The 26843-nt window shown below is 42.8% G+C and overlaps 2 protein-coding genes across 2 annotated transcripts; both read right to left on the reverse strand.

Annotated features, from left to right (window-relative positions):
* On the reverse strand, positions 1-11053 carry LOC117401733 (putative testis-specific Y-encoded-like protein 3). The gene is made up of 8 exons (XM_034002545.3): positions 9842-11053; positions 7350-7427; positions 6184-6295; positions 5216-5376; positions 4600-4676; positions 2754-2848; positions 1731-1781; positions 1-796 (listed from the first exon to the last, which is right to left on the reverse strand). The coding sequence occupies exons 1-8, from the start codon at positions 10712-10714 to the stop codon at positions 591-593; spliced, it is 1653 nt and encodes a 550-aa protein (XP_033858436.3). The 5' UTR covers positions 10715-11053; the 3' UTR covers positions 1-590.
* A 2972-nt stretch (positions 11054-14025) lies between these two features.
* On the reverse strand, positions 14026-24327 carry LOC117401734 (actin nucleation-promoting factor WAS-like). The gene is given in 13 exon segments (XM_034002546.3): positions 14026-14379; positions 15175-15286; positions 16170-16430; positions 16432-16649; positions 16809-16962; positions 17457-17499; positions 18422-18617; positions 19108-19146; positions 19352-19393; positions 19583-19679; positions 20369-20455; positions 20542-20682; positions 24104-24327. Coding segments are annotated over 13 exon segments (1554 nt in total). The 5' UTR covers positions 24212-24327; the 3' UTR covers positions 14026-14323.
* Between the last annotated feature and the right edge of the window lie 2516 nt (positions 24328-26843).

A 26843-nucleotide genomic window follows, 5' to 3' on the forward strand; every position in this document is an offset into this window, starting at 1 on the left:
TTAGGAATAACACACAAATTTATTATTTATTTTTTTTGCTTAAGTTCTTAACCTGCTTTCATCTTAGTGCGATTCAAAACAGGAAACTACCAGACAAATAAAATTCAGAGCGACAAAACTTGGATCAAACCAGATTCCGTCTGTTGGGTCGTTCGCGAGAAATGAAAGCCTTCACTGGTGTAACATTAGCAAGTGATCCCTTAACTGTCCTCTGTCCTTTTTTTTTAACCCACGATGTTAGTTAATGGATACACAAAGTATTGCAGGCAGCCAACAACAGTGCTTTGGGAGTCGAGGGACTGAGGTGGGGGGGGGGGCAGTGTGAGAGACTGGGAGGAAAGCAGCGTGGCCTTCATTGTTAGATCTGAACACTTGTATAAACTGCCAAACACCTTCACAAGAGATGACACGCTTTGATGAAGCTGGGTTTCGAAGTGTGTGTTCAGGAAGGGCGATGAATTTAATTTAACTTGTAACCCTGATTTATAATATTTTATTTATTTATTTTTTTTTAAGTTTAAAAAAAATAAATTTATATGCTGGTTTAAAAAAAAAAAAAAAAAGGCTTTGCAGCAGCTTTATTCGTTTCTTTAAATGTCTTCATCTCCGTCCACCTCAATGTCCTCTTGGTCTTCCTCGTCTTCACCTTTCACCTCTGCCTCTTGACCCTTGCCCCCCAGGCTCTCGTCCAGCTCCTCGACATCCACTTCATCCTGTTCGTCCGAGACCCCCTCTTCCTCTTCCTCCTCCTCCTCCTCTCCCTCCTTCTCCTCTCCACTCCCACTGTCCTCCGAGCCTGTGTGCACGAGAGGGGAAGGGAAAGTGTTAAATCCGCTGAAAACAGAGCACTGGTCTTAAGGGCTACGCACACCGGACGCAAGCGACGTGATCGAGCAAATTCAAGGTGTATAAAAGTATGCACAAATAAACACTGAAACAAATTGTAAGTCGCCCTGGATAAGGGCGTCTGCTAAGAAATAAATAATAATAATAATAATAATAATAATAATAATATTTGGCATTCAAATTCTCCCCCAGAATACAGATCATTTTGTTTTACCGGTAAACACGTTTTATCAAAAAAAAATACCCGATAGGATTAGTTTTAAACAAACACACACACACACACACACACAGGACCTTGTTAATGCTCCATTGCCTTTTAAACTCCAGTGTGTTGTATAAAGGAAACATAATGCGCTATACATAATGTCTTTTCTTAACCAAATGCATCATGAACTACTATTGCAGGAAGGGATGCGATTATTTCAAACTCTATATAAAAAAAAAAAGGGTCCATTTTTTTTTTACAGCCTTTTACAGCTCTGGGAGGAGAGGGGGTTTCACCTATCCATGGTTATCCTGCGAAATGGCTTGTATTATTATTATTATTATTATTATTATTATTATTATTATTATTTATTTCTTAGCAGACGCCCTTATCCAGGGCGACTTACAATTGTTACAAGATATCACATTATTTTTACATACAGTTACCCATTTATACAGCTGGGTTTTTACTGAAGCAATCTAGGTCAAGTACCTTGCTCAAGGGTACAGCAGCAGTGTCACCCCCACCTGGGACTGAACCCACGACCCTCTTGTCAAGAGTCCAGAGCCCTAACCACTACTCCACACTGCTGCCCCACTGTATCAGAAGGGGGGTAAAGTTTGATCGAACCGGCCCACTGAGCTTTGGAAGGCAAGCTTTCTGCAAACGTGCGACTCACCATCAATGACAACCTCTCCATCGGCCTGCGTGTCCTCCTCAGAACTCTCACCTGTTAAGAGACAAGCAGAGCCCTGCTTTAAATCTGCCGACAAACCTGACTGCACACGTTCCTGCTAGGTACGTTTCCCAGGATTTATTATGAAGGGTGAAATGATTCACTGTGTATCAATAAAACTTTCTTTACATGATATATTGTGTCACAATAGAGGCACAGTTCTGGCCAAAAGGTTTACCTCAGCCTATAGAATATAATTCATTTTGGTTTCATAAAGTCAGACGAAAACCTGCTTAATAATGTTACTTTAACATTTTGAATTACAAGCCGCTTTGTAATTTTCCAGATACTTAACTGAAAAACTGACAAATTGAAAAACATGACATTTCGAAATCTAACATGAGATACTACTGTACTACTATTACGGCTTCCAGTAGACTTTTGCAATATCATTTTGTAGTTTCTTTGATTACATGATATTATTATTATTATTATTTATTTCTTAGCAGACGCTCTTATCCAGGGCAACTTACAATTGTTACAAGATCTCACATTATTTTTACATACAATTACCCATTTATACAGTTGGGTTTTTACTAGAGCAATCTAGGTAAAGTACCTTGCTCAAGGGTACAGCAGCAGTGTCCCCCACCTGGGATTGAAGCCCTAACCACTACTCCACCCTGCTGCCCATGTTAAATAAATGATCTAAATCTATCTATTTATCTATCTATATATAATTAATGTCTCAATCCTAAAATTCTAGGTGATGCAAAACTTTTGCCCAGAGCTGTACATCATGTTATGTTATATCTCTAATCAATCAGGATTTCAGTTCTGTTTCTAAAAACAAATACGACAAAAAAAAACAGAAGAAAAAAACAGTACTGTACTGAAGATGTATATATTTTTTTTGAAAGCGATTTGGTTGTAAAATAACAGCACCATTTAAAAGTCGTTGCACTGGAGGGACAGCACGGACCGTTTACCGTGGCGGTGAAAGGGTTAAGAGCGCGTGGGACTGACCTTCCTCGCTGCCCTCCTCTTTCGATTTGTCTTCAGCAGGCACCTCTTCATCCGAGTCCGAGATCACCACGCACTCGTCCCCGTTTCCCACTTGCCTGCCACCAACAACAGACACAGCAGCGATCAGAGACTGGAGCGGCGTACTTTACATGAAGGCTCTTCAAAAAGAAATTCATGTCAGCCGGTTTCCACGCAACGGTGGCATCGAGAAAAACCTCCAAGACGAGACACAGAGACGACCAACACATCAAGCGCCTTGCTCTATGGACTGCTCCACTAGAAACCCTTTCTATCTGCGCCTGTTATTTTGCTCCGGTTTAGATATTGGGACGTCCCCTGATAATATCCCCCATGGCCTGTGTAATATGCTCAAGGCAATTACTCCCAGTTTTTAACGTCAGTTTACTGGAAAAATTCCCCCATTATGGCCGACTCAAGCATGTGAAAACACGACAATCCAGGACTACATTCTTTATATACACAAGCTTTAACCCTTTGTGGTCCTATGTCGGACCTGGTCCGACATTGCAATTATTCCTATCCGGTCCAATGTCGGACCCTGTCCGATATCATCAAAAAGACGCGGAAAACGGGTTTCTAGTCGTTTTTTCTCCGGAAAAAGCCGAGAAAACCATTCAATGGCCGAGTGGGAGCGACAGGAGCCGAGACAAGCCGGGAAAAAAAAGGGCGTATCTCATGAATAGTCATACATGCCCCTGGCATCAGATAGGGGCGGCCATAAGGAAACAAGCTGGCTGTTACTGAATCAGCGCACAGAGAATATCACAGACATTTGCAGAGCTTTTTTGAGATGTTATAGTAATAAAATAATGACTTGGATCGCATTATTGAGGCGTTTGGTGATAAAACGAGTGATCAGGAGATGATTGATCGGTATGTACGACTATTACTATTATTATTTATTTATTAGCATATGTGAAAACGATAGCGAACGAAAGGGTGGGGCGGGGCTGGAGATGCCTAGTGAGTGCTTTGTTGATATGCAGGGCCTTTTAAACCCGTCTGACTAGAAAAAAATACTTTTAAACAGCGCGTGGTCTCGTCGCTTTTACGCTTCACTGTTACAGCAGTTTTAATGATAATTTTTATTTATTTTAACTGTACCTATATAATTTTTTATTATTATTAATATTATTATTATTATTTATTTCTTAGCAGACGCCCTTATCCAGGGCGACTTACAATTGTTACAAGATATCACATTATACATTATTTCACATTATACAGATATCACATTATTTTACATACTATTACCCATTTATACAGTTGGGTTTTTACTGGAGCAATCTAGGTAAAGTACCTTGCTCAAGGGTACAGCAGCAGTGTCCCCCCACCTGGGATTGAACCCACAACCCTCCGGTCAAGAGTCCAGAGCCCTAACCACTACTCCACACTGCTGTGTATACATAAGCACTCTAAAAACGACCGTTCTGTAAAATACCGTTACCATAGCGTTGCCAAAGAGCTTCTCTATAGAACCGGTGTACAAAACAGCGTCTTTTTTTAAATACATTTTTTTGCCGTTAATGTTATAGATTTTTTTATTTATTTTTTTTCCTAAAGGTCTGCAAGTACACCAGATATTTGTATTGCTCACAATGGCTGGATCACGGTTGGTGCCCGGTCATGAATTAAAAACAGGATCTGCTTTGTTTGAATGTTTTTAATATTTGAACATTACCACAACGAAACAGACGTCAAAGAGTCTCATTCAAGTCATGGGAGAGAGAGAAAAAAAAAAAAAGTGATCTCGTTTCAAAATAACTTTAAATAAAAAGGGACATTGCGCGATCAAATGTAAGATTTACGAGGAGCTGGCACCTACCGTCCGTTCTGTGCGCTCTGGCTCAGTGGAAGCAGGTAGTACTGCAGCGGATTCTTCCACAGGTCATCCTTCAGAAGCTGTAGTGAAAACAGAGGGATGATATCGTCACCGCCTCTCACGCTGTCACTCAGCTTTTGAGAAGTAAGTCTTTGCAACTTTTGAGAAGTAAGTCTTTATTATTATTATTATTATTATTATTATTATTAAATGAGTCATTTAGCAGACGCTTTTATCCAAAGTGACTTAGAGACTAAGGGGGTGAACTCTGCATCATCAACATAGGAGCTCGTTTGTTTGACGCCTCGTCCGAAGGACGGAGCACAAGGAGGTTAGGGTCACGCACACACACAGTCAGTGGCTGAGCCAGGTTCCTAGTTCATACTGTGTTTTAGTAGTATCGTTGCACTTTATGCAAACTACACTGCACTTAAATACTGTAAAACAGGATTTTCTTTCGGCAACTTAATTTCGCTAATCAAGGTCCATTTTTGCTAGCGAAATGTTCTTGTTTTACAGTATTATATCTTGCATTGTAACCCTGTACTGCCCTGTAATGCTTGTTGGATAAAGGCGTCTGCCAAATAAATAAATATTTATTTGGAGGAGGGAGCAGTACCTCTGCGATCTCATCGGTGGTGGGGCTGCTGTGGTCGGTGAACCAGCTGAAGAAGCTCTGGTACACTCGCAGGCTCCCCGGACCCTTCACCATCCCACTGTGAGAAGCCAGGTTCCTGCCTCGCAGCCAGCAGATGGGGTTCGAGAAAGAGATGGAGGCTCCTGAAAAAGAGAGAAAGAAAGAGAGAGAGAGAGAGAGAGAGAGAGGGACACAGGGGGGAGAGAGAGAGAGGGGGGAGAGGGGCACAGAGAGTGAGGGGGGAGAGAGGGGGAGAGGCAGGGAGAGAGCGAGACGGGGGAGAGAGGGGATCAGAGAGAGAGAGAGAGAGAGAGAGAGAGAGAGAGAGAGAGAGAGAGAGAGAGAGAGAGAGAGAGAGAGAGAGAGAGAGAGAGAGAGAGAGAGGAGAGAGAGAGAGAGAGAGAGAGAAAGAGAGGAGCACTGTCAACACACACACCAGGGCTGGAAATACTCCCATTGCACCCACTGGAGTTTAAAAAGCCACACCTGAGCTTGTTACCTAAATACACTGGGGGTAATCAAGCTGGTATTAAAACCTGGAATGGGTGAAAGTACAATGCAATAGGAGTCTTACTTCCATCTCTGTCACATACATACATACATACTCACTCCCTCATTCTTATCACACACTCCCAACAGACGTTTTCGATTTTCCATTTGGACATGATCCGATAAACTCTCGGCTGCATGCAAATATTTTGAAGCTTCTGAACACAAAGAGTTTCATTACAAACTGAAAAAGCGGTTTTGCTAAAACTACGCGCGGCGTACAGACGGACAGAGATGTAGGACCAGACAAACACCCCCACAGATCCCCAGCATCTGACACTCTCAACAATTTATGCTAAATAACGTTTATACCAAGGTCTGTGATAAGCGGGATTTCCAGATAAATAGGGGAAAGTCGGGGGAAAAAAAAAACACACACAGGTGCCAAGAGCGCCCCCTACCATTGGCCCGGAGATGGAACTCCTTGACGAGAACTTCATTCTGAAAATAGGGGTTCCTGCTGAAGTGAAAGCAGATTCGGTAGCCTAGCCGTGTGCCCTTAAAATTCTCTACCTGCAAGGAGAAGAAGAAGAAGGCGCATTATAAGACAAGACACTTTACAAAACAGGTTTTTGACTTTTCAACTCTTTTTTTTGGAGCGCCCAATTATTTTCTCCCCGGTTTAGAGTGTCCAATATTTCTCCCCCCCCCCCCCCCCCTCTCCTCATCACAGCAATTCCCCCCCGCACAGCTGCTCAGGAGAACTGAAGGTTCAGCTGGGCGTCCTCCGACCCCACGATCGAGCCAGCACAATAGAGAGAAGGTGTGGTCGATGAATCATGATGCTTTCTTTACACGATACATGGTATCGTAACAGGAGGTCTGTATCGCGACACATGACCAAAAAGCACAACACAGCTCACTGAACTAAACTTCGTCGGTCCTTGAACGATGAACAAGCACGTTATATAGTGGGTATGAATACACTCTCCCCCTAACTCGTTACATTTTTGTCTACGTCATTAAATGACCGGTTGATCATCTTATTCATCACACAAGCAGCCCATCACGTGATAGGTACGCTATCATATTATCAAAGGTTCCCAACCCTGGTCCTGGGGGGTCCCCACTGCGTCTGCTGGTTTTCATTCCAACTGAGCTCTCAATTACTTAACTAGACCCTTAAATTTAACTGATAATTTGCTTAATTAGACCCGTTTAACTGTTCTCAGTTCTTACCAAGGAGGCTGTGTGGTCCAGTGGTTAAAGAAAAGTGTGGGCAGCAGTGTGGAGTAGTGGTTAGGGCTCTGGACTCTTGACCGGAGGGTCATGGGTTCAATCCCCGGTGGGGACTGCTGCTGTACCCTTGAGCAAGGTACTTTACCTAGATTGCTCCAGTAAAAACCCAACTGTATAAATGGGTAATTGTATGTAAAAATAATGTGATATCTTGTAAGTCGCCCTGGATAAGGGTGTCTGCTAAGAAATAAATTATTAAATTATTAGAAAAGGGCTTTTGACCAGAAGGTCCCACCTCAGCCACTGACTCACTGTGTGACCCTGAGCAAGTCACTTGAAATCTGCAATGGGGTGACACTCTATTCAGATAGAGAGGGCAGCGTCTTACCTCCAGGTTTGTCATGAAGCTCAGAGCGTCTTCATCGTGCTCATCGATGTGGGCGGAGAGCTGCGGGTGGTTCAGGAACTGCAGAGCTTCAGTCAAGGAGCCAACGAGAGGGCGATACAACCAACACATGTCATTCTCAGTGCTGTCCGATTTGCCTCAGTGCTGTCTGATTTGCACTGGGGGAAAAAGCTGCCACGTTTTACAAAACCTACAGGTTCTTTTTAGTTTATTGATCCTTCCTTAAAAATTTGACTAAACTGGTTTGGAAGAAATGCGGCCAAACAAAACTTCTGTGCTTCACAAGAAATACGTGACTTTACAGTTTGCATGTATGGAAATAACGAATTTGTTTAATACCTACATACCAGTGGTCTTCTCTCGTTGGTAACTTTTCCAGTGTTCTGAATGTCAGTTTAACACACTGAGGCAGACTAACCACACCGGATTTACACAGCTTGGCGCTCGGAGGATAAGCAGGAGATCTCCCTTTCCGTCTGCGCAATATTAGACTTACCTTGAAAACTGAAAATATATTTTCACCTGTATGTCACCTGCAGAAACTCATGCCTTCAAGAAGCTGCTTGATGAGATTCTGGCATCCATAAGCTACTAACAACCAAACGAGCAAGATGGGCCGAATGGGGCCTCCTCTTGTTTGTAAACTTTATGTTCTTATGTTCCCATTTCCGAAAGAATTGTGTAAATATTTTGTATCACTTAAATACAGTAAACGTTAGCCTTATTGACGCGCTACCTGTTACACTACATTTAGGAACCTGGCAGCTGGTTTAGTTTGCTTCCGGTAAATATTTTAACACACGGCACAGAGCTGAATAATTTCTTTAATAGATTTTGAACAACAAAAAAGACACCAGCTGCATCAAAGATTCGAAATATATTTCTACTAAAGACCGCTCTGTCCAGCACAAGACGGGGATGTTTCATGAGTCTGTTGCTATTTTAATATTTATTTATGTTTTAATGTAGAGTGTCTTTAAAAGGTGGACATAAATAAACAATTTAGCATTTACCGTTTTTCAGCTAAGCATTTCAATATTTCTGAACATTTGTTGGGAGAACTGCTCCGGACAAAAATATATTTTTTTTAATTAGCGACCAATTATTTTTTTTCTGCTTTAATAAATATTATGTTTAATCATGAAATACCTATTTTTAGACTGTGAAATGAGCTTTTTATTATTGTAAAAAAAAAAAAAATTTATAAAAAATACAGCCCTACACATAATTATAAAACATAATGCCTTGCTAACAATCTTACATGCTAGGGATTCAATATGACAAGCCCACCTGTTTATTAAATATCTCGACATGCCTCAATTAAATGAACCACCTGTTCTTCAAATAAAGGCAAATTATTTATTTTTTAAAGACTTCTAAAGCAGCAGTACCCCGAAACATTGATATACATATCAATATCTTGAAATGTATTTTTGTTTACGACTAAGTCGCCCTGGATAAGGGCGTCTGCTAAGAAATAAATAAATAATAATAATAATAATAATAATTATTATCCATTTCCCAGGAACGACAAAACACTGGGGCTACTAAATTCACTTCACTGATTTGCCCTGCTCCACAGCACATCTGAAAACCCACTAAAAATGCTCTTGCGGTACAAGGTCTATCTTATTGAACTAGTTATGAAATGCATTTGGCAACTGGAATGACATTGTGTTATGTAAAGTAAGACCACTCAGACAGAGGTGGTGCACAGCACTGATTTCAAACCTGGCCTCGGGTAACCCCAAACAGTCCAGGCTTGTGTTTCAGCCAGCTATTAAACTGTTGGTTTTAAGCATGCAGTAAGCATTAGACAGCCAGAGGGAACCACAAAGCCACTTTTTCAGGAACAGCTGTGGCTTGAAACCTGGTCCCAGGAGACCTGGTTTGAGGTTTGCTGTATCAAACCCCCAAAGTCTCCCTGCCTGGTGTGCCGTGCAGCTGCCTGAAACCTAGTCTCCTGAAACCACATAGTGCCTCCCTGTTCCCTTCCCTTAAGGCTTTTAACTGAGACTTTAAAGTGTGTGAATAAAGCGATTGCTCTAGATCAGGGTCTCTTCGCAGCCCCCCAGCTGTGTCACCTGGTTTTCAATCCAACTGAGCTCTCAATTACTTAACCCTTAATTGCACCAATACTAATTGAACTAACAATTTGCTTAAATGAAGACCTTTTTTTTTTTTCTTTTCTTATGAATTGTTTTCAGGTCTTAAAACGGTTGCAGAGTTCAGCTTACTTATAAAAAAAAAAATGTTACAGCTGACTTGAAGCATGCAACTTGTTTCAGAGCTGAAAACAAAGTACAAAAAAGGTGGGATCAGTTCAATGAAAGGTCCGGTTAAGTCGTTGACAGCTCGTTTGGAATAAAAAACAGCAGAGGGAGGGAACCACAGCCTTGGATAACACAAGCAAGTTTGCTCCAGCTGCAGGTTGCTTTGGGAAGACACGTCTCTGTGATAAAAAAAAAGGATACAGCGGTGACCCAGAACCCAGGGATGCCCTGAATAACTGCATGTCTTTTTTCCACGTGTGGGCGCCGCATCCGGTTAAACTTCAGCTCCATGCGGCGGTAGAGGCGCGCGGCGCGTTTTTCGATCTCCTCCAGCTCGCCCTGGATCTGCACCAGCGTTGCTAGGGAACGCCTGGTCTCCGGGGCAACCCGGGTCTCCACGGAAACGATAGCGCACTCGGCATCCTCCGCGTTCTCCGAAGAGGAGGCGGCAGGAGACGAGGAGGCTGCTTCTGCCTCCGCTTCCTCGTCCTCCACGCTGGTGTCTATAACCTCAAACCCCTCGCTGTCCACAACCGCGCCCGTTTTAAGGGGCTTGCCTGCTTTCTCCGGGCTGCCCTCCCTGCTTCCCCAGCGTCCCGAGGGACCTCCGCCCACGCAGTCCTCTGGTTTTTTACCGCTTTTCGCCGGCTTCCGTTTGCTCTGCGCCTTCAGGGTCGCTTCTTTTGCCGTGCCCCCTCCCCGTGTCAGGCTGGCCAGCGCTTCAGCCGCAGCCATCGCCGCCCAATCCGAGTCCAGTGCCTCTGTCTCTTTAAGACGCGCGCTCCCTCCCGAACCGGGCGGCGGCGCGTCCCCGGCAGGTGCAGCTGTCGGGGACGCGCTCTCCCACTCCCGCGCCTTTTCCTCGGCGGCCTCCTCCTCCTCTTTCTTTTTCTTGTCCGCGTTATTAATTTTTATTTTTTGCGGTTCTCCGTTCAGAGGAGGAGGAGAAAGGAGCGGCTCTCCCTCCGTGTTCTCCAGTTTCGCCCTTTTCGTCGCCGGTGCTGCGCGCTCCGGGCTCGGGGACGCGCGTTGCCGTTTGGGTTCGGACTCCCCGTTTTCCGAACAGTCGCTCATTTTTTTTTTTGTCCTTCTTGACGTTTGAATTAAAATTCAAACAGAAACAAAAACAACCCACAAGTGTACCCCCTCCCGTCCCGTCCCTCACAGTCCCTCCCTCCCGGGTCAATACAAGCCGTCTACCTTCTGCTTAAATAAAAAACGGCGTGTGTATCCAGTGGTCTAACTACCTTACGTACAGGTGATAAAACGATGGCTTGCGACACAAACTTCTTCTTCTTCTCCCTCCTCCTCGTCCTCCGTTTGTTTTGTTCTCCATTCTTCCCTCCCGTGTAGTTTCATTTCCCTCCACGTCGCTCATGAGGAACAGCCCCTCGGATTGGCTCCCCGGCCGCCGCGCCGAAAATCCCTCCGCCTATCGGCAAGGGCGCTCCCCGTCGTCATAGGTTGTTTACACTCTCGGAGCTTCCCGATTGGCGGGACGAACGCCAGCGCCGGACCAATGAGAGGCTTCCGGTAGAAGAGGCTGGCCCCGCCCCGGCCGGGAGGCAGAGGGAATGTGACGTAGTTTTGTTTTTACAAAGTTTTTTAATTTTTCTTAACGTGTGTGTGCTTGTGTTTGCGGTGAAATAATTTGTAGAACTGCATCTTCAAATATATATATATATATAATTTGCTTAAGATTGTAAGTCGCCCTGGATAAGGGCGTCTGCTAAGAAATAAATAATTTATATATATATATATATATATATATATATATATATATATATATATATATATATGTATGATTTCCATTACTTGAGAGTAGATGTTAAAACTTCATGCTGATTTGAACTCGGCTCTCGCCAAGATACGCACCAACTAAGACCTAGCTTTACAATAAACTAATGTGATCCATAGGTTGTGTCTCCATCCATTTGCTCCATCCATTTGCTCCATCCATATGATGATGTAGATATCCTTAAGACCCGCTTGTTCTCTTGCTTTCCATGCTCTTTAAGCCTGATATCTGTTATTAGCCATTGTCTAAATTGCAATTTCAGCTTTTTCACAATACCCGTGTGATTCTGCGTGACACACGCATCCACAGTGTCTAGAATTCACACCCTAGCCTTGTATTTAATGTATCATGCCCGTATTTAATGTATTTGCATTTTTTTTTTACTGTTTGTATTCAATGTATCATGCATTGTTCCTCACTCTCTTGTAAGCGCTTTGTGATGGTGGTCCACTATGAAAGGCGCTATATAAAATAAAGATTGATTGATTGATTGATTGATTGATATATTCACATCACCTTTCACAGAGCACATCGAGGTTTTTAAAGCAAACGACCTTTAATATACAGTACTTGCTCGTCTGTATTTAGTGTATTGATTGGCTCGTATTTGAAGTTGCTTTTCAGGGGGAGGCTGTGTGGTCGAGTGGTTACAGAAAAGGGCTTGTAACCAGGAGGTCCCCGGTTCAAATCCCACCTCAGCCACTGACTCACTGTGTGACCCTGAGCAAGTCACTTCACCTCCTTGTGCTCCGTCTTTCGGGTGAGGCGTAGTTGTAAGTGACTCTGCAGCTGATGCATAGTTCACACACCCTAGTCTCTGCAAGTCTGAAAAATAAACACATAAAATACAATTGCAGGGTTCAATTTGCTTATAAAATGTTACTTGATGGACGAGCATGCATTTTGGGTTGCATAGCAACGGTTAATCTGTTTCATTGTTTACAATCTTCGTGTCATTCGCAATTTGGGCTCAGTCCCTCTGAAGTGACATCAACATTTTAGAAAAGACGTCTTTCTTTTTCATATTGTTCTCTGAGGAATAACACATGGATAAATAAAAGATGAAAACGTATTTATCAAATATTAGTATACAGCTGTGTCTTTTTAATTTGATGTTTCTTCTTGTATAGATAGATAGATAGATGATAGATAGATTATAATGCCCTCGAACAACCATACAAAAACACCTGCGTTTTGTGCATAATTAAATTCTAGACTAAAAACGGTATTTGAGCGAAGCGTAGGTCTGTGGTGTTTGGTTTATTGAATCGCTACTAGTAGCCTACATTTTTAAGATTTTTTTTTTTATATTATTATTATTATTATTATTATTATTATTATTATTATTATTATTATTATCTTGCATTTAAAAGTATTTGCATGCCTTGTTAAAAAGTGACCGCACGCCACTGACCAGATATCACGTTTTAAAAAAGAAAGTTCAAGGTTCATCACAAGATGTGAAAAAAGGGAAGTGTGACAGACAGACAGACAGACAGACAGACAGACCCCTAGACCATGTTCCACGCAGTAAGTTTTGCTAGTTAAGCGGTTCTCTACTATACAAATTCAAAATCCTAAAAGGTATTGACAATGTCGACCCAGGGGACTTTTTCGACCTGAAAAAAGAAACAAGGACCAGGGGTCACAAATGGAGATTAGATAAAGGGGCATTCAGAACAGAAAATAGGAGGCGCTTTTTTACACAGAGAATTGCGAGGGTCTGGAACCAACTCCCCAGTAATGTTGTTGAAGCTGACACCCTGGGATCCTTCAAGAAGCTGCTTGATGAGATTCTGGGATCAATAAGCTACTAACAACCAAACGAGCAAGATGGGCTGAATGGAGCCTCCTCTCGTTTGTAAACTTTCTTATGTTCTTATGTTCATAAACCAACAGTATGGACAGGACAGTGTAGAATAAGACATGCCAATTGCGTATGAAAATGGGCATGACCTGATAAAGTGGTTAAGTGTATGTGAAATAATAGATACAGGTCTATCTTTGATCATTAGTTATTTATTTCTGATAATTTTATTCAACAGCTCACAATGGAAAACATAACATTTTTTTTTTTTCATTAATATAAGCACTGAGTTGTATCGATACTCAGTTAATTTGGAAACGCAAAATACCAGACGCTGGTTTAACTAACAGATTATTATTATTATTATTATTATTATTATTATTATTATTATTATTATTATTATTATTATTATTATTATTTATTTCTTAGCAGACGCCCTTATCCAGGGCGACTTACAATCGTAAGCAAATACTACACGGTTTCTAAGTGAATTATGAAGTTCCCATCAATAGGGCAGAATGGGACGCTAACTAGAGACGATCCTCAATGGACCGAATGTCCTTTTCTCGTTTCCAACTCTTTCTTAAATATTTCTCATTTCCCAACCAATGACGCTTTTACACTGGGCCACAAGAGGGCGCTCTTTATTGAAAGAGTCCAGCAATGAAATGCATACTGCACTCGAACTGGATTCAATTGCAAAAACGTTGTCAAGTGATCATTAAAAAGTATTCATGTGTATTTTACATCATCAGAAAGAAAGAAAGATGCCACACACGGTGTTATTTCCTAAATGCATCTTTTTTTTTTTTTAAAGATATATTTCCTCAGATAAAAACAATTGCCTTGTGAAGCATCTGCAAGGACGATGGATTTGAAATAAATTACCATAAAACCAAAATAAAAATCGAATTTACCTTTCCCATAATGTGTGCGTTCTTTCTATAAGAAAACGTGAAACTTACGAAAATATGGCAATATCACAGATCTAGAGAGTCCATCAAAAGAAACGAAATCAGAGGTTGAAATTTAAAACGTGATACAAAAAAAAAAAAGATATTTCAGGAAAGCAGAGTGATCAGTCATCCCAGTCATCATCATCATCCTCATCCGCTCTGTCTTCCTCTTCTTCATCTGAAAATAAAGTCATGGTCTTTGAAACGCTAGTCCAGCCCCTCATTGCTTTTCAAACTGCCTGGGTAACATTTATTCTAGCTGTTAAGATCTCAGCTACTTAAGCTAGGAGCTTTCACTCTAATGCTATATAAAACCCACAACGCCCCTATTCTCTCTGCCTATATATAAGGTAGAGTGGGGGTCAACAGGTCACACGGTCACATGATTCCACATGATCACAATGCTTGCCGATGCTTTACAATGCTTCCCTATTCTTTACTAGACCTCTCTGTGCTTTACAATGCTTCCCTATGCTTTACCAGACCTCTCTGTGCTTTACAATGCTTCCCTATGCTTTACCAGACCTCTCTGTGCTTTACAATGCTTCCCTATGCTTTACCAGACCACTCTGTGCTTTACAATGCTTCCCTATGCTTTACCAGACCTCTCTGTGCTTTACAATGCTTCCCTATGCTTTACCAGACCTCTCTGTGCTTTACAATGCTTCCCTATGCTTTACCAGACCTCTCTGTGCTTTACAATGCTTCCCTATGCTTTACCAGACCTCTCTGTGCTTTACAATGCTTGCCTATGCTTTACCATACCTCTCTGTGCTTTACAATGCTTGCCTATGCTTTACCAGACCTCTCTGTGCTTTACAATGCTTGCCTATGCTTTACCAGACCTCTCTGTGCTTTACAATGCTTGCCGATGCTTTACAATGTTTAGGCGTGGAATTAGTTGTGGTGTTCTGTGACACCTGTACGCAAATCTGGGAGCAACAGGACCACAGCAGGAAGCTCCTGCGCTCACCTGAGGAGTGGATGACTTTGCTTCTCTTCTGCATCACCATCATTAGCGCCCCCACCAGCCCTTCACTGCTCTCAGCCTGAGCGGGGGGAGCAGCGTCTGTCCTGTCGGGTACCTGAGACACAAACACACACGGCATTAGACATTCAACTCACTCGACAGTAGAAAGTTTAGCATCACCTCGAAAAAAAACTATGGCCAAATGTTTTGCCCCCCCCCCCCTAATTTTGCTTCATAAAGCGGACTGAAACCTGCTGAATAATGTTACCATATTGAATTACACACCAGCGCCTTCGTTTTTCCATATGCTTCACGGGAAAACTGACCACAAATTAAAAAAGGTGACATTTCGAAATCTAACATGAAATACTACTGTACTGAATACAGCCCGCTCCTTCTCCACCCTTGCTCCGCAGTGGTGGAATGACCTTCCTAAAGATGTCAGGACTGCCCAGTCCCTGACCACATTCCGGCGCCTCCTTAAGACTCACCTCTTCAAACAGCACCTGTAGAACTCCTCTGTTTGTATCCTGGGACACTATCACCCTTCATGTAAATGTGCTTTATTTTGCTCTTATCTGCCCCCTATTTTACTGCATTTAATCCTGTACTTCAGAATACTGTAATCTGCCAAGTGTTTAACCTGTAGTACTTTGTATTTAATCATATCCTGATGTAACTATCACTATTTAATCATATCCTGATGTAACTATCACTATTATCTGCTGTATTATTGAATTGTGGTTTGTCACACTTGTACTTTGCTTGAACAAAAGTTATTGTATTTCTTGCTCTTATTGTATTACTTGTATTGTAACACTTGAAATGTATTTGCTTACGATTGTAAGTCGCCCTGGATAAGGGCGTCTGCTAAGAAATAAATAATAATAATAATAATACGACTATTATGGTTTCCGGACGCCAGACTTCAGCACACAGTGGGGTTAGATTGAGGGTTTTTTGGCTCCGTTGGGGTTAAAATGTGATTTCAGACTCACGCTTTTCAGCTTCTTGCCCATAACGATCTGATCCAATAGGGCGCCTCGTCCTCCTGTCGACGGTGGGGGGGCTGGACGGGTGGAGAGTCCGGTGTGAGGAGGGGGAGGAAGCCCCAGGGAGGGAGTTGGGGGAGGGGGAGGGGGTGGAGGGGGAGGGGGAGGAGCTGATCCGCCTGCTGGAGGAGGGGCAGGGGGTGAGGGGTGGTGAACGGAGGGAGGGGGAGGGGGAGGAGGGAAGGGGTGCTGAGCGGAGGGGGGGGGGAGGGGGGAGCGCACCCCCCCTGGAGCTGGGTGGTGGTGGTGGAGGCAGGGTGTTCCTGTTGGGAGGGGCGGCAGGGCTTCTCGGGGGAGGGGGTCCGCGTTGGGGCTGTCCTGGGACAGGGGGGAGGGGTCCGGATCTGCCTCGGGAGGGAGGGGGGGCGGGAGAGGGGATCGGGGGTAGAGGGCCACTGCGGGAAGGAGGGGGAGGTGGGTAAGGTTCTGGAACAGAGAAGGGGAGAGAATTAGCATCTCAATACCAGAGCCCAATCTGCACACCCAAGCTGACCTCCTCATTAAAATAAAAGTGAACTAAACTAACAGAGCAACTTGAATTCCCCAGGAGGACGAGCCCAGAAGAGAAGAAAGCTCTCCCGTTACCTTGTCTCCTCATCTCCTCCTTGACAGCCTCCAGCCCCCCTGACTGCTCAATGAAATCGTGGATCAGTTTCGAGGTCTCTGCGTCCGCCAGCTGGGCATCGCTGATCCCAGCTTTGGAGAAGAGAGACTTCAGATCGGGGTCCATGTTGTTAACCTACAAATCAAGCACAGGCTCTGCTTATTCTCTCTTATTAGGCAGACCCCTTTATCCCAGGCAGGCTTACACAGGTGTCACAGGGCAGCACAGGGTCAAAATGCAAGCCTTAATATTTAAATACAGTGTCGTTTCCAGGTGCAAATAATACCACGACAATACAACATGAACTAGGATGCAACAAGTTAGGGTACAGGAAGCTCCAATGATATGTTAGCTGTGCAATAGAGGATCCAGTAACGTGGTCTACATTCATGCTCAACATCTAACCCGAAGAGCTGTACTGAGCATGCTCAGAACCCCACAAACCGTTTTTGTGCTGGAGAGTGAATAATAATAATAATAATAATAATAATAATAATAATAATAATAATAATAATAATAATATTTGTTTCACTATCCGGACATTTTTGTGCAAATCCATCGAACAGGGTCAAAGTTATTCATGTACAGATATTGGGGGTTAACATTTAGGTGGCTTAACGCTAACTTACATCAAATCCAGTATTGGGGTCCCAACCAACATGAGATACATGCCTGAAAAAAAGGGAAAAAAAGAGAGTGTGTCTACAGCTGTCATAACTTATCATCCCTAACTACTAAAACAGACAGAACGACTGAATTTAAAAAATACTAAAAAGAAACTTCATAAATTCAATGGCAAACGTTTCCACTAGAAGTCTCTCTCAGCGTCTTCAATAGAAACACTGAAAGAAACTTCATAAATTCAACGGCAAACGTTTCCACTAGAAGTCTTTCTCAGCGTCTTCAATAGAAACACTGAAAGAAACTTCATAAATTCAACGGCAAACGTTTCCACTAGAAGTCTTTCTCAGTGTCTTCAATAGAAACACTACAAGAAACTTCATAAATTCAATGACAAACGTTTCCACTAGAAGTCTCTCTCAGTGTCTTCAATAGAAACACTAAAAGAAACTTCATAAATTCAACGGCAAACGTTTCCACTAGAAGTCTCTCTCAGCATCTTCAATAGAAACACTACAAGAAACTTCATAAATTCAATGACAAACGTTTCCACTAGAAGTCTCTCTCAGTGTCTTCAATAGAAACACTAAAAGAAACTTCATAAATTCAACGGCAAACGTTTCAACCAGAAGTCTTCTTCTCCGGGTCTTTGCTGTATTTGAATTCTCGTTCCATCACCTTTTAAATCCCTCAAGTTAACTGCCATCATGTGGCACTCGATTGTATAAGCGAGGGAAGGACAGGTTTGCTAGTTGTAGTTAATAGGCTTTGTTTAATATAATGTCTTAAAGGGAATTACTCAGCAAACCCAAAGTATCCCTTTAAGGCCAACTTTCACGAGTACTGTAAATCAAGTCGCGTACTCTGCAGTCACAAAGACACTTTTTAATGGATTTTAATTATTTTATTGGTACGTTATTGGTCGCCATGTATAAACTCGGGGGAGACACAGTCGCCCCCTAGTGGAACTCACACAAAGCTGCTGGGCGCTCCGATGTCAGCCTTGCTCAGCTTGGATTTCTTGCCCGACTTTTTTTTGTTTTTCTTGCCCTTCTCGAGTGGCAGCGAGGCGGGGGCCGGGGTCGAGGCTGACCGGTTACGGGACTTCGCGATGTCGGTGTTCTGGATATCAACGGTGGCCATCGGGATCGAGGCAGGGGACCGGGTAGCTGGGGAGAGGGGAGCAAGAGAGAGAGAGAGAGAGAGAGAGATTTTGACTACAAGAAAACTTTCTTCTAGTCTTCATGCATATGGGGGACATATGGAAGATGCAAATGCAGGATAGCTTCATATCAGGGTTGAAACGATTTATTTCTTAGCAGACGCCCTCATCCAGGGCGACTTACAATTGTTACAAGATATCACTTTATTTTTACATACAATTACCCATTTATACAGTTGGGTTTTTACTGGAGCAATCTAGGTAAAGTATCTTGCTCAAGGGTACAGCAGCAGTGTCCCCCCACCTGGGATTGAACCCACGATCCTCCGGTCAAGAGTCCACAGCCCTAACCACTACTCCACACTGCTGCCCATATGACTCAAAGTCTTTCTTAATGCTTTCACGGTAAGAGAACATGAGAAAACAGCCCACATCGTGATTGTTCACTATTAAAAAGAAATATCAGAATCGAAGCTAAGATTTATTGAAAGACTCACCATTTGGAGGCGGGAGAGGGGGTAGTCCACCTCTTCTGTCTAGAGAGACCAACAGAAAAAAAATTATAATGTGTCAGATATCTGCTGAACAACACACAGATACTATAAAACCCCATTTGAACACTGTCCTAAATAATAAAGTGGTGGCTGTTGGTTTAAGTTGAAGAGTCTAAAAAGTTGAGATTGGATGGAGTGAGTGTGTGAGTACTGGGAAAAGATGAGGGGAAGCAAGGGATGAACTCACCATCGGCAGAAACAGGGGGAGAAGGGAGGTTCTGCCTTTTTTCTGCAATAAAAAAAGGAGAGGGTCATGCTCTCTGTTTAACTGCCCTGGTTTCGCTGCCTAACGTTACCTTTCTTGAGCTGTATATGTTCTGAACGCTCGTCCATCGATGGCTTGCATCTCAAAGCTGCGTGATTAAGACTCTCAGTCTTCAGTGTCTTTCTCGGACAGATAGAGAGGTCTTCCACTTACCTTGTCTGTTCAATCGTTGGTTAATCTTCTGTACCACGTTCTCCCTGAAAGACTCTGCCTCGTCCTCGTTGGCGAAGTTCAGCCCTATCTGGCAGTCCTTTGACAGAAGAGATGGGGGGAAACCCAAAATCAGCCAAAATCTGTGACCATTTATTTAAACTGCAAAGTCTGTCTGAAATATCACAGATTAACAAGGATCAGGGGGTCACAAATGGAGATTAGATAAAGGGGCATTCAGAACAGAAAATAGGAGGCACTTTTTTACACAGAGAATTGTGAGGGTCTGGAACCAATTCTCCTGTAATGTTGTTGAAGCTGACACCCTGGGATCCTTCAAGAAGCTGCTTGATGAGATTCTGGGATCAATCAGCTACTAACATCCAAACGAGCAAGATGGGCCGAATGGGGCCTCCTCTCGTTTGTAAACTTTCTTATGTTCTTATGTTCTTATTAACTCATGTTTAGAATAATTTGGTGTATCGTTTCTGTGTCCTGGGGGCTTTTTAAAACTCTTAGCTTGATTGAGATCTGGTAATGGATGATAGATAGAGAGCCAAACCAGACATCTACAGATATCTGTGACCTGTGTATGAACCTGCAAATCTAACAGAATACATATATAATAAATCTGTAAGAATCTACACTGGTGAAATGCAATCTGTTACAGTGTCTACTGTCATATCAATTGTGTCATAACTTTAAGACAATCAAGTTTTACACAACAATTCATTATAAACGCCCCGTGACTCTGCATCACAAGGGAAAAGGCACCGAGTCAACACTCACGTCTCCAGCGAAAGTGTGGAAGAATGGAGATTGTACGCAATATTCAAATTGATTATACAGCTCCTGTTCCCAGATCAATATCCCCTCCTGAAAAAAAGGAAACAGCAGCTTAGCGCAGTTCTTAAACACCACAGTTACACTGAGGGGTTGCGTTGGATCACCCTGGAAGTTACCTTGAGATCGTACAGCCTGATGAAGAAAGACCTCTTGGGGTTGTCCTTCACAAAACACACGACTCCGCAATGCTGTCGGCTCCAGCAATCCCTGCTGTTAGGCAGGGCCATGCAGAGCTGAACCACCGTGGAGACGAGACTCTGGAAAACAAACACACACACGTGTGACACACACTGTGCAACCAGCCCCTGTCTCATGCATAGCCTTCCTTATAAAACCAAAAAGCATGGAATTGTTTCAATTGTCCCTCATGCTTTGGCCCTGCTTCTGCTGCGGATTTGCCGTAGTTTACCCTGGTTTGCCATGTTTACTAATATACTTTGCTATTCTTCACAATGCTTCCCTGTGCTTTACCAGACCTCTCTGTGCTTTGCAATGCTTCCCTATGCTTTACCAGACCTCTCTGTGCTTTACAATGCTTCCCTATGCTTTACCAGACCTCTCTGTGCTTTACAATGCTTCCCTATGATCTACCATCCCTCTCTGTGCTTTACAATGCTTCCCTATGCTTTACCAGACCTCTCTGTGCTTTACAATGCTTCCCTATGCTTTACCAGACCTCTCTGTGCTTTACAATGCTTCCCTATGCTTTACCAGACCTCTCTGTGCTTTACAATGCTTGTCTGTGCTTTACCAGACCTCTCTGTGCTTTACAATGCTTCCCTATGCTTTACCAGACCTCTCTGTGCTTTACAATGCTTCCCTATGCTTTACCAGACCTCTCTGTGCTTTACAATGCTTCCCTATGCTTTACCAGACCTCTCTGTGCTTTACAATGCTTCCCTATGCTTTACCATGCTTTAACTGTAGGACTCAACCTGCACCCCACGCGGCCATGCCTTTACCAGTTACTAGGAAACAAGTAAAACTGTTCACTGAATGTAATGTTGAAACGAAAGTACTGTTTCTGTGCTTATCTTCAAAGTCGTATTGAAGAACAATAGCTGGCGTTTCTGATTTTATTTTAATGCTAAGTTTTTGTACAGCAGTTCAAAGTAACACTGCAGTTCAAATGGAAGGCTCTTTTTTGGATGGGGTCCATTAAAGTATTTATCGAAATTACTCAGACCTTTGTAGCACTTTGGAGCGCTAGTCAGAACCCTACTAGAAGTTTATGTTTAGAATGTTTTTCTGAATTTACTTCTGGAGGGCAGCTGTGCGTTTGCAGTTTGCAGGCTGAGCACAGAGATAGGAGCACATGACTGCAGTTTGTTCAGCGGAGCCAAGCAAAAACAGCTGCTGCGTGACACCACAAAAGCAGAACAGAACACATTCCTTCCTATTTAGCAAAACTCGAATTGACTCTTCTTTCTATTACACAGTCATCTCCTGTTCTTCGTGTTTCAGTTCAGGTTATTATTATTATTACTGTTATTGCTATTAATCGTCACGCTGTTCAACTATGCGTAAAACCTGGACCAAAAATAAAGAAGTAAAAGAAAACACCTGCCAAATGTAGCACACACTTTTGCAGAACTCCGTTCAATGTATTGTAGAATACGTTGTGTGAAGGGACGTTTCTTACTGTAGTTTGGGTGAGAAGCAGCTGAAAATGTGTGAAATAATTGTTTCACATAACATAACAGGAGGACAAGTGGAGATTGACTTAAGGACAGAGGGAAGGAGACTCTTCTTAACACAGCTTTACATGCTTTACCAGACCTCTCTGTGCTTTACAATGCTATGCTTTACCATGCTTTCACTGTGCTTTATTACACTTTGCTGTGCTTTTTACTAAGCTTTGTACGATATTGCAATACCACTGCAGTGGTTCTTTCTCTGTGTAGCTTTAGCACTAAATTCAAACAGACTGAACTGCCATCCGCAATGAATTCCTCGCAGTTTGAAAAGACAGAAGTCGGTCGCACAGCTCAGCCCTGGCTGCAGCCGCGTACACTCACACAGCGGCGCCTCGGAATAGATGAGGAGGAAGTGGCTTTGTTCTGCTTCCTGTCACACTTCTCGAAGGTACTAAGAGCTGGTCTGAGGTGTCAAAAATGTTGCACCACTTAGTTCAAACCCGGCTCAGGCACTGACTCCCTGTGTGTGCGTGACCCTGAGCAAGTCACTGAACCTCCTTGTGCTCCGTCCTTCGGGTGAGACGTAAAACAAACGAGGTCCTGTTGGAAGTGACTCTGCAGCAGCAGCAGCAGCAGCATTTGATGCGCAGTTACCCCCCCCCCCCCCCCCCCCCCCAGCCTCTGTAAAAGTCGCTTTGGATAAAAGCGTCTGCTAAATGACTCACAAATAAAATAAAAACGTATGGACACACACCCCGTGCATTTTAAGATTCTAATAATGTCAAATGCTAAATAATGTTTATACCATGTGTCGCCATCGCTGCTGGTTTTAAAGATATATAGGAAAATGGCTGACACGTGACACCGCGACCACCTTCCCCGTGTAAAAATAGAAAAAGAACATATATCAATTGTATTTGCTTAATACGGTAGCAGAGAATATTAATTAGCAGTGTCGTTTTTAAGGAAGTTTGCAGAAGCAGGATACCATTATATAAATCTATATTAAATCTATATATAAAGTATATTAAAATGATTTACTGTATGAGGAATAAGTTCTTAAGATATGAGTAAACATGGAAATGTGACAGAAGGGGTCAGTGAAAATATAATTTCAGCCCTTATAAAAAGGTTTGCCACTGTAAATCTGCACAGTATTTTTACAGTTTTCCCAGGCTTTTCACATCCATTGATCATAATTTACCATGGTTTGTTTTTTAATATGCTTTACCAGACCTCTCTGTGCTTTACAATGCTTCCCTATGCTTTACCAGACCTCTCTGTGCTTTACAATGCTTCCCTATGCTTTACCAGACCTCTCTGTGCTTTACAATGCTTCCCTATGCTTTACCAGACCTCTCTGTGCTTTACAATGCTTCCCTAAGCTTTACTAGACCTCTCTGTGCTTTACAATGCTTCCCTATGCTTTACCACACCTCTCTGTGCTTTACAATGCTTCCCTATGCTTTACCAGACCTCTCTGTGCTTTACAATGCTTCCCTATGCTTTAGCAGACCTCTCTGTGCTTTACAACGCTTCCCTATGCTTTACCAGACCTCTCTGTGCTTTACAATGCTTCCCTATGCTTTACCAGACCTCTCTGTGCTTTACAATGCTTCCCTATGCTTTAGCAGACCTCTCTGTGCTTTACAATGCTTCCCTATGCTTTACCAGACCTCTCTGTGCTTTACAATGCTTCCCTATGCTTTACCAGACCTCTCTGTGCTTTACAATGCTTCCCTATGCTTTACCAGAATCCATGCATACCTCGCTTAGTTGTTTGATATATGTGGAGAGCTGTATATTTATACATGTTTAAATGGCAATGGCTGAGCTCATATTTCTAACCTGTAGTTTTTGTACATTTAACAGGTTTTGGTCAGATGACAAGAGATAGAGAAGCATGAATCGTCCTGGTCTGCTATACATCCACATCGATGCTAACCTTTTTAAATTATCACATTGCTATTACACGCAGTGTTTTTTTATTCTGGAAACTGGGTACCCCTAAAAGGAAACGGACGAGATCGGGTCGACTCACCACACATTTGCGTCCCAGCAGCTCCAAAAGCTTCTCATTTTCTTGGTTGCTAAGCAGAGAACTGGACCAGTTCTCCTGCGCTTTGGATCCCTTCGAACCTCTGCTCATGCTTGAACAACCCCCCCAAAAAAAACCCTTAAAAATCCACAGAGAGAATTCAAAAGACCCCCCCCCACCAAAACAAAGCAAACAAGTGTCAGGCAGACAGAATCCTTCAACACTTCCGTGTGGCTTGTTCTTTTAAAAAAAAAAACTGCTTCTCAGAACAGGAAGTCACTTCTCTGCAGCTCGTGTGTCTGTTTTCTGGTGTAAATGCTGATTGCAGTCTTTAAACTTCTTCATTTTTCTGGTTTAACTTTTTTTTTTTTGGTTCCTCTGGCAAGATGGCAACGTCATTCTATCCAGCTCTTTAAATTATTAGCAGTCATACAGCTGTAATCTGAAGTTCATTACACTCTGCTTTCTCTTACTAATGCTGCACAGAAAACAGGCATAACGAAAGGGAAAACGTCTATGGCAATTTTGCCAGCAAGCAGCTGCCAAAAAATATATTTAATGGTGTTTTTCCCCTCTAATGGGACTGCTATCCATATTTGCAGAACTTAGAACTTAGAATGGAGAACTTACAGGAGGCTGTGTGGTCCAGTGGTTAAAGAAACGGGCTTGTAACCAGGAGGTCCCCGGTTCAAATCCCACCTCAGCCACTAATTCACTGAGTGACCCTGAGCCCCTTCACCTCCTTGTGCTCTGCCCTTCGGGTGAGACGTTGTTGTAAGTGACTCTGCAGCTGATGCATAGTTCACACACCCTAGTCTCGTATCACGTAAAGCGCTTTGTGATGTTGGTCTGCCATGAAAGGCGCTATATAAAGTTGATTATTTTTTACTTGTCTATTGTCACATTCTTTGTCAAATCCTATTGGTAACTGGCTCACTGACGTGATTCTCAGAAATAAACTCAGAATAATTTGCTCAATGATTATTATTATTTATTTCTTAGCAGACACCCTTATCCAGGGTGACTTACAATTGTTACAAGATCTCACATTATTTTTTACATACAATTACCCATTTATACAGTTGGGTTTTTACTGGAGCAATCTAGGTAAAGTACCTTGCTCAAGGGTACAACAGCAGTGTCCCCCACCTGGGATTGAACCCACGACCCTCCGGTCAAGAGTCCAGAGCCCTAACCACTACTGCAATAATTGGTCAGTTTAATAACTAATGCTTTATTAGACTTAGAGAACAGCCGAAAATATGAAACAGGCAAATAAAGTTACCAAATGCCTTCCAATTTACTAAGATTGCCAATCCTTATTCTCTGTTATATTATGCACATGCAGTTGATATATGCGGGTTTGTCAACTTTTCCATTCTGATGTTTCTCTGCTGACATGAGGGATGTGGTGGTGCCACATATCTCCATATATCTTTAAAACCAGTTGCGATGACTCACGATCCATGCATTTGACCCACAAACACTGCTAATAAGATATATATTGCTGAAAGAGATTGAAAAACATAGATCACCTCCATATATCAAACCCAGATAGAGAGTGTGTCCTTATCACTAACTATCTGCAAGCTAGCGTTTGCACTGAGTTAAAGAATACACAGACAATATATATTATTATTAATTATTTCTTAGCAGACGCCCTTATCCAGGGCGACTTACAATTGTTACAAGATATCACATTATTTTTACATACAATTACATTATTTATACAGTTAGGTTTTTACTGGAGCAATCTAGGTAAAGTACCTTGCTCAAGGGTACAGCAACAGTGTCCCCCCACCTGGGATTGAACCCACGACCCTCCGGTCAAGAGTCCAGCGCCCTGGATTGCTACACGACCTAGGAATCCTGTGACGTTGCAATGTGATTCCCAACGGCACGTGTTCAGATGATGAGATGCTCCACAGTTCCGATAGCCGTAAGAGCCAGCGCCATCTAGTGGTCTGCAGATCAAGTTACCTTTGGTGTTGCTTAATAATCTCAAGACACTGCCTGATTTACGGAAGGATATTTACAAGGAGCTTTACAATGCTTCCCTATGCTTTACCAGACCTCTCTGTGCTTTACAATGCTTCCCTATGCTTTACCAGACCTCTCTGTGTTTTACAATGCTTCCCTATGCTTTACCACACCTCTCTGTGCTTTACAATGCTTCCCTATGCTTTACCAGACCTCTCTGTGCTTTACAATGCTTCCCTATGCTTTACCACACCCCTCTGTGCTTTACAATGCTTCCCTATGCTTTACCAGACCTCTCTGTGCTTTACAATGCTCCCCTATGCTTTACCAGACCTCTCTGTGCTTTACAATGCTTCCCTATGCTTTACCAGACCTCTCTGTGCTTTACAATGCTTCCCTATGCTTTACCAGACCTCTCTGTGCTTTACAATGCTTCCCTATGCTTTACCAGACCTCTCTGTGCTTTACAATGCTTCCCTATGCTTTACCAGACCTCTCTGTGCTTTACAATGCTTCCCTATGCTTTACCAGTCCTCTCTGTGCTTTACAATGCTTCCCTATGCTTTACCAGACCTCTCTGTGCTTTACAATGCTTCCCTATGCTTTACCAGACCTCTCTGTGCTTTACAATGCTTCCCTATGCTTTACCAGACCTCTCTGTGCTTTACAATGCTTCCCTATGCTTTACCAGACCTCTCTGTGCTTTACAATGCTTCCCTATGCTTTACCAGACCTCTCTGTGCTTTACAATGCTTCCCTATGC

The sequence above is a fragment of the Acipenser ruthenus genome, chromosome 55, assembly GCF_902713425.1.
Source record: "Acipenser ruthenus chromosome 55, fAciRut3.2 maternal haplotype, whole genome shotgun sequence".
Lineage (NCBI taxonomy): Eukaryota > Metazoa > Chordata > Actinopteri > Acipenseriformes > Acipenseridae > Acipenser > Acipenser ruthenus.

Excerpts from the sequence above, each read along its gene's own strand:
- LOC117401733 (XM_034002545.3), bottom strand. The coding sequence starts at position 10,714 with ATGAGCGACTGTTCGGAAAACGGGGAGTCCGAACCCAAACGGCAACGC. Across the intron at positions 6,296-7,349 it reads GCTTCATGACAAACCTGGAG|GTAGAGAATTTTAAGGGCAC; the intron begins GTAAGACGCTGC and ends TTCTCCTTGCAG. Across the intron at positions 1,782-2,753 it reads AGAGGAGGGCAGCGAGGAAG|GTGAGAGTTCTGAGGAGGAC; the intron begins GTCAGTCCCACG and ends GTCTCTTAACAG.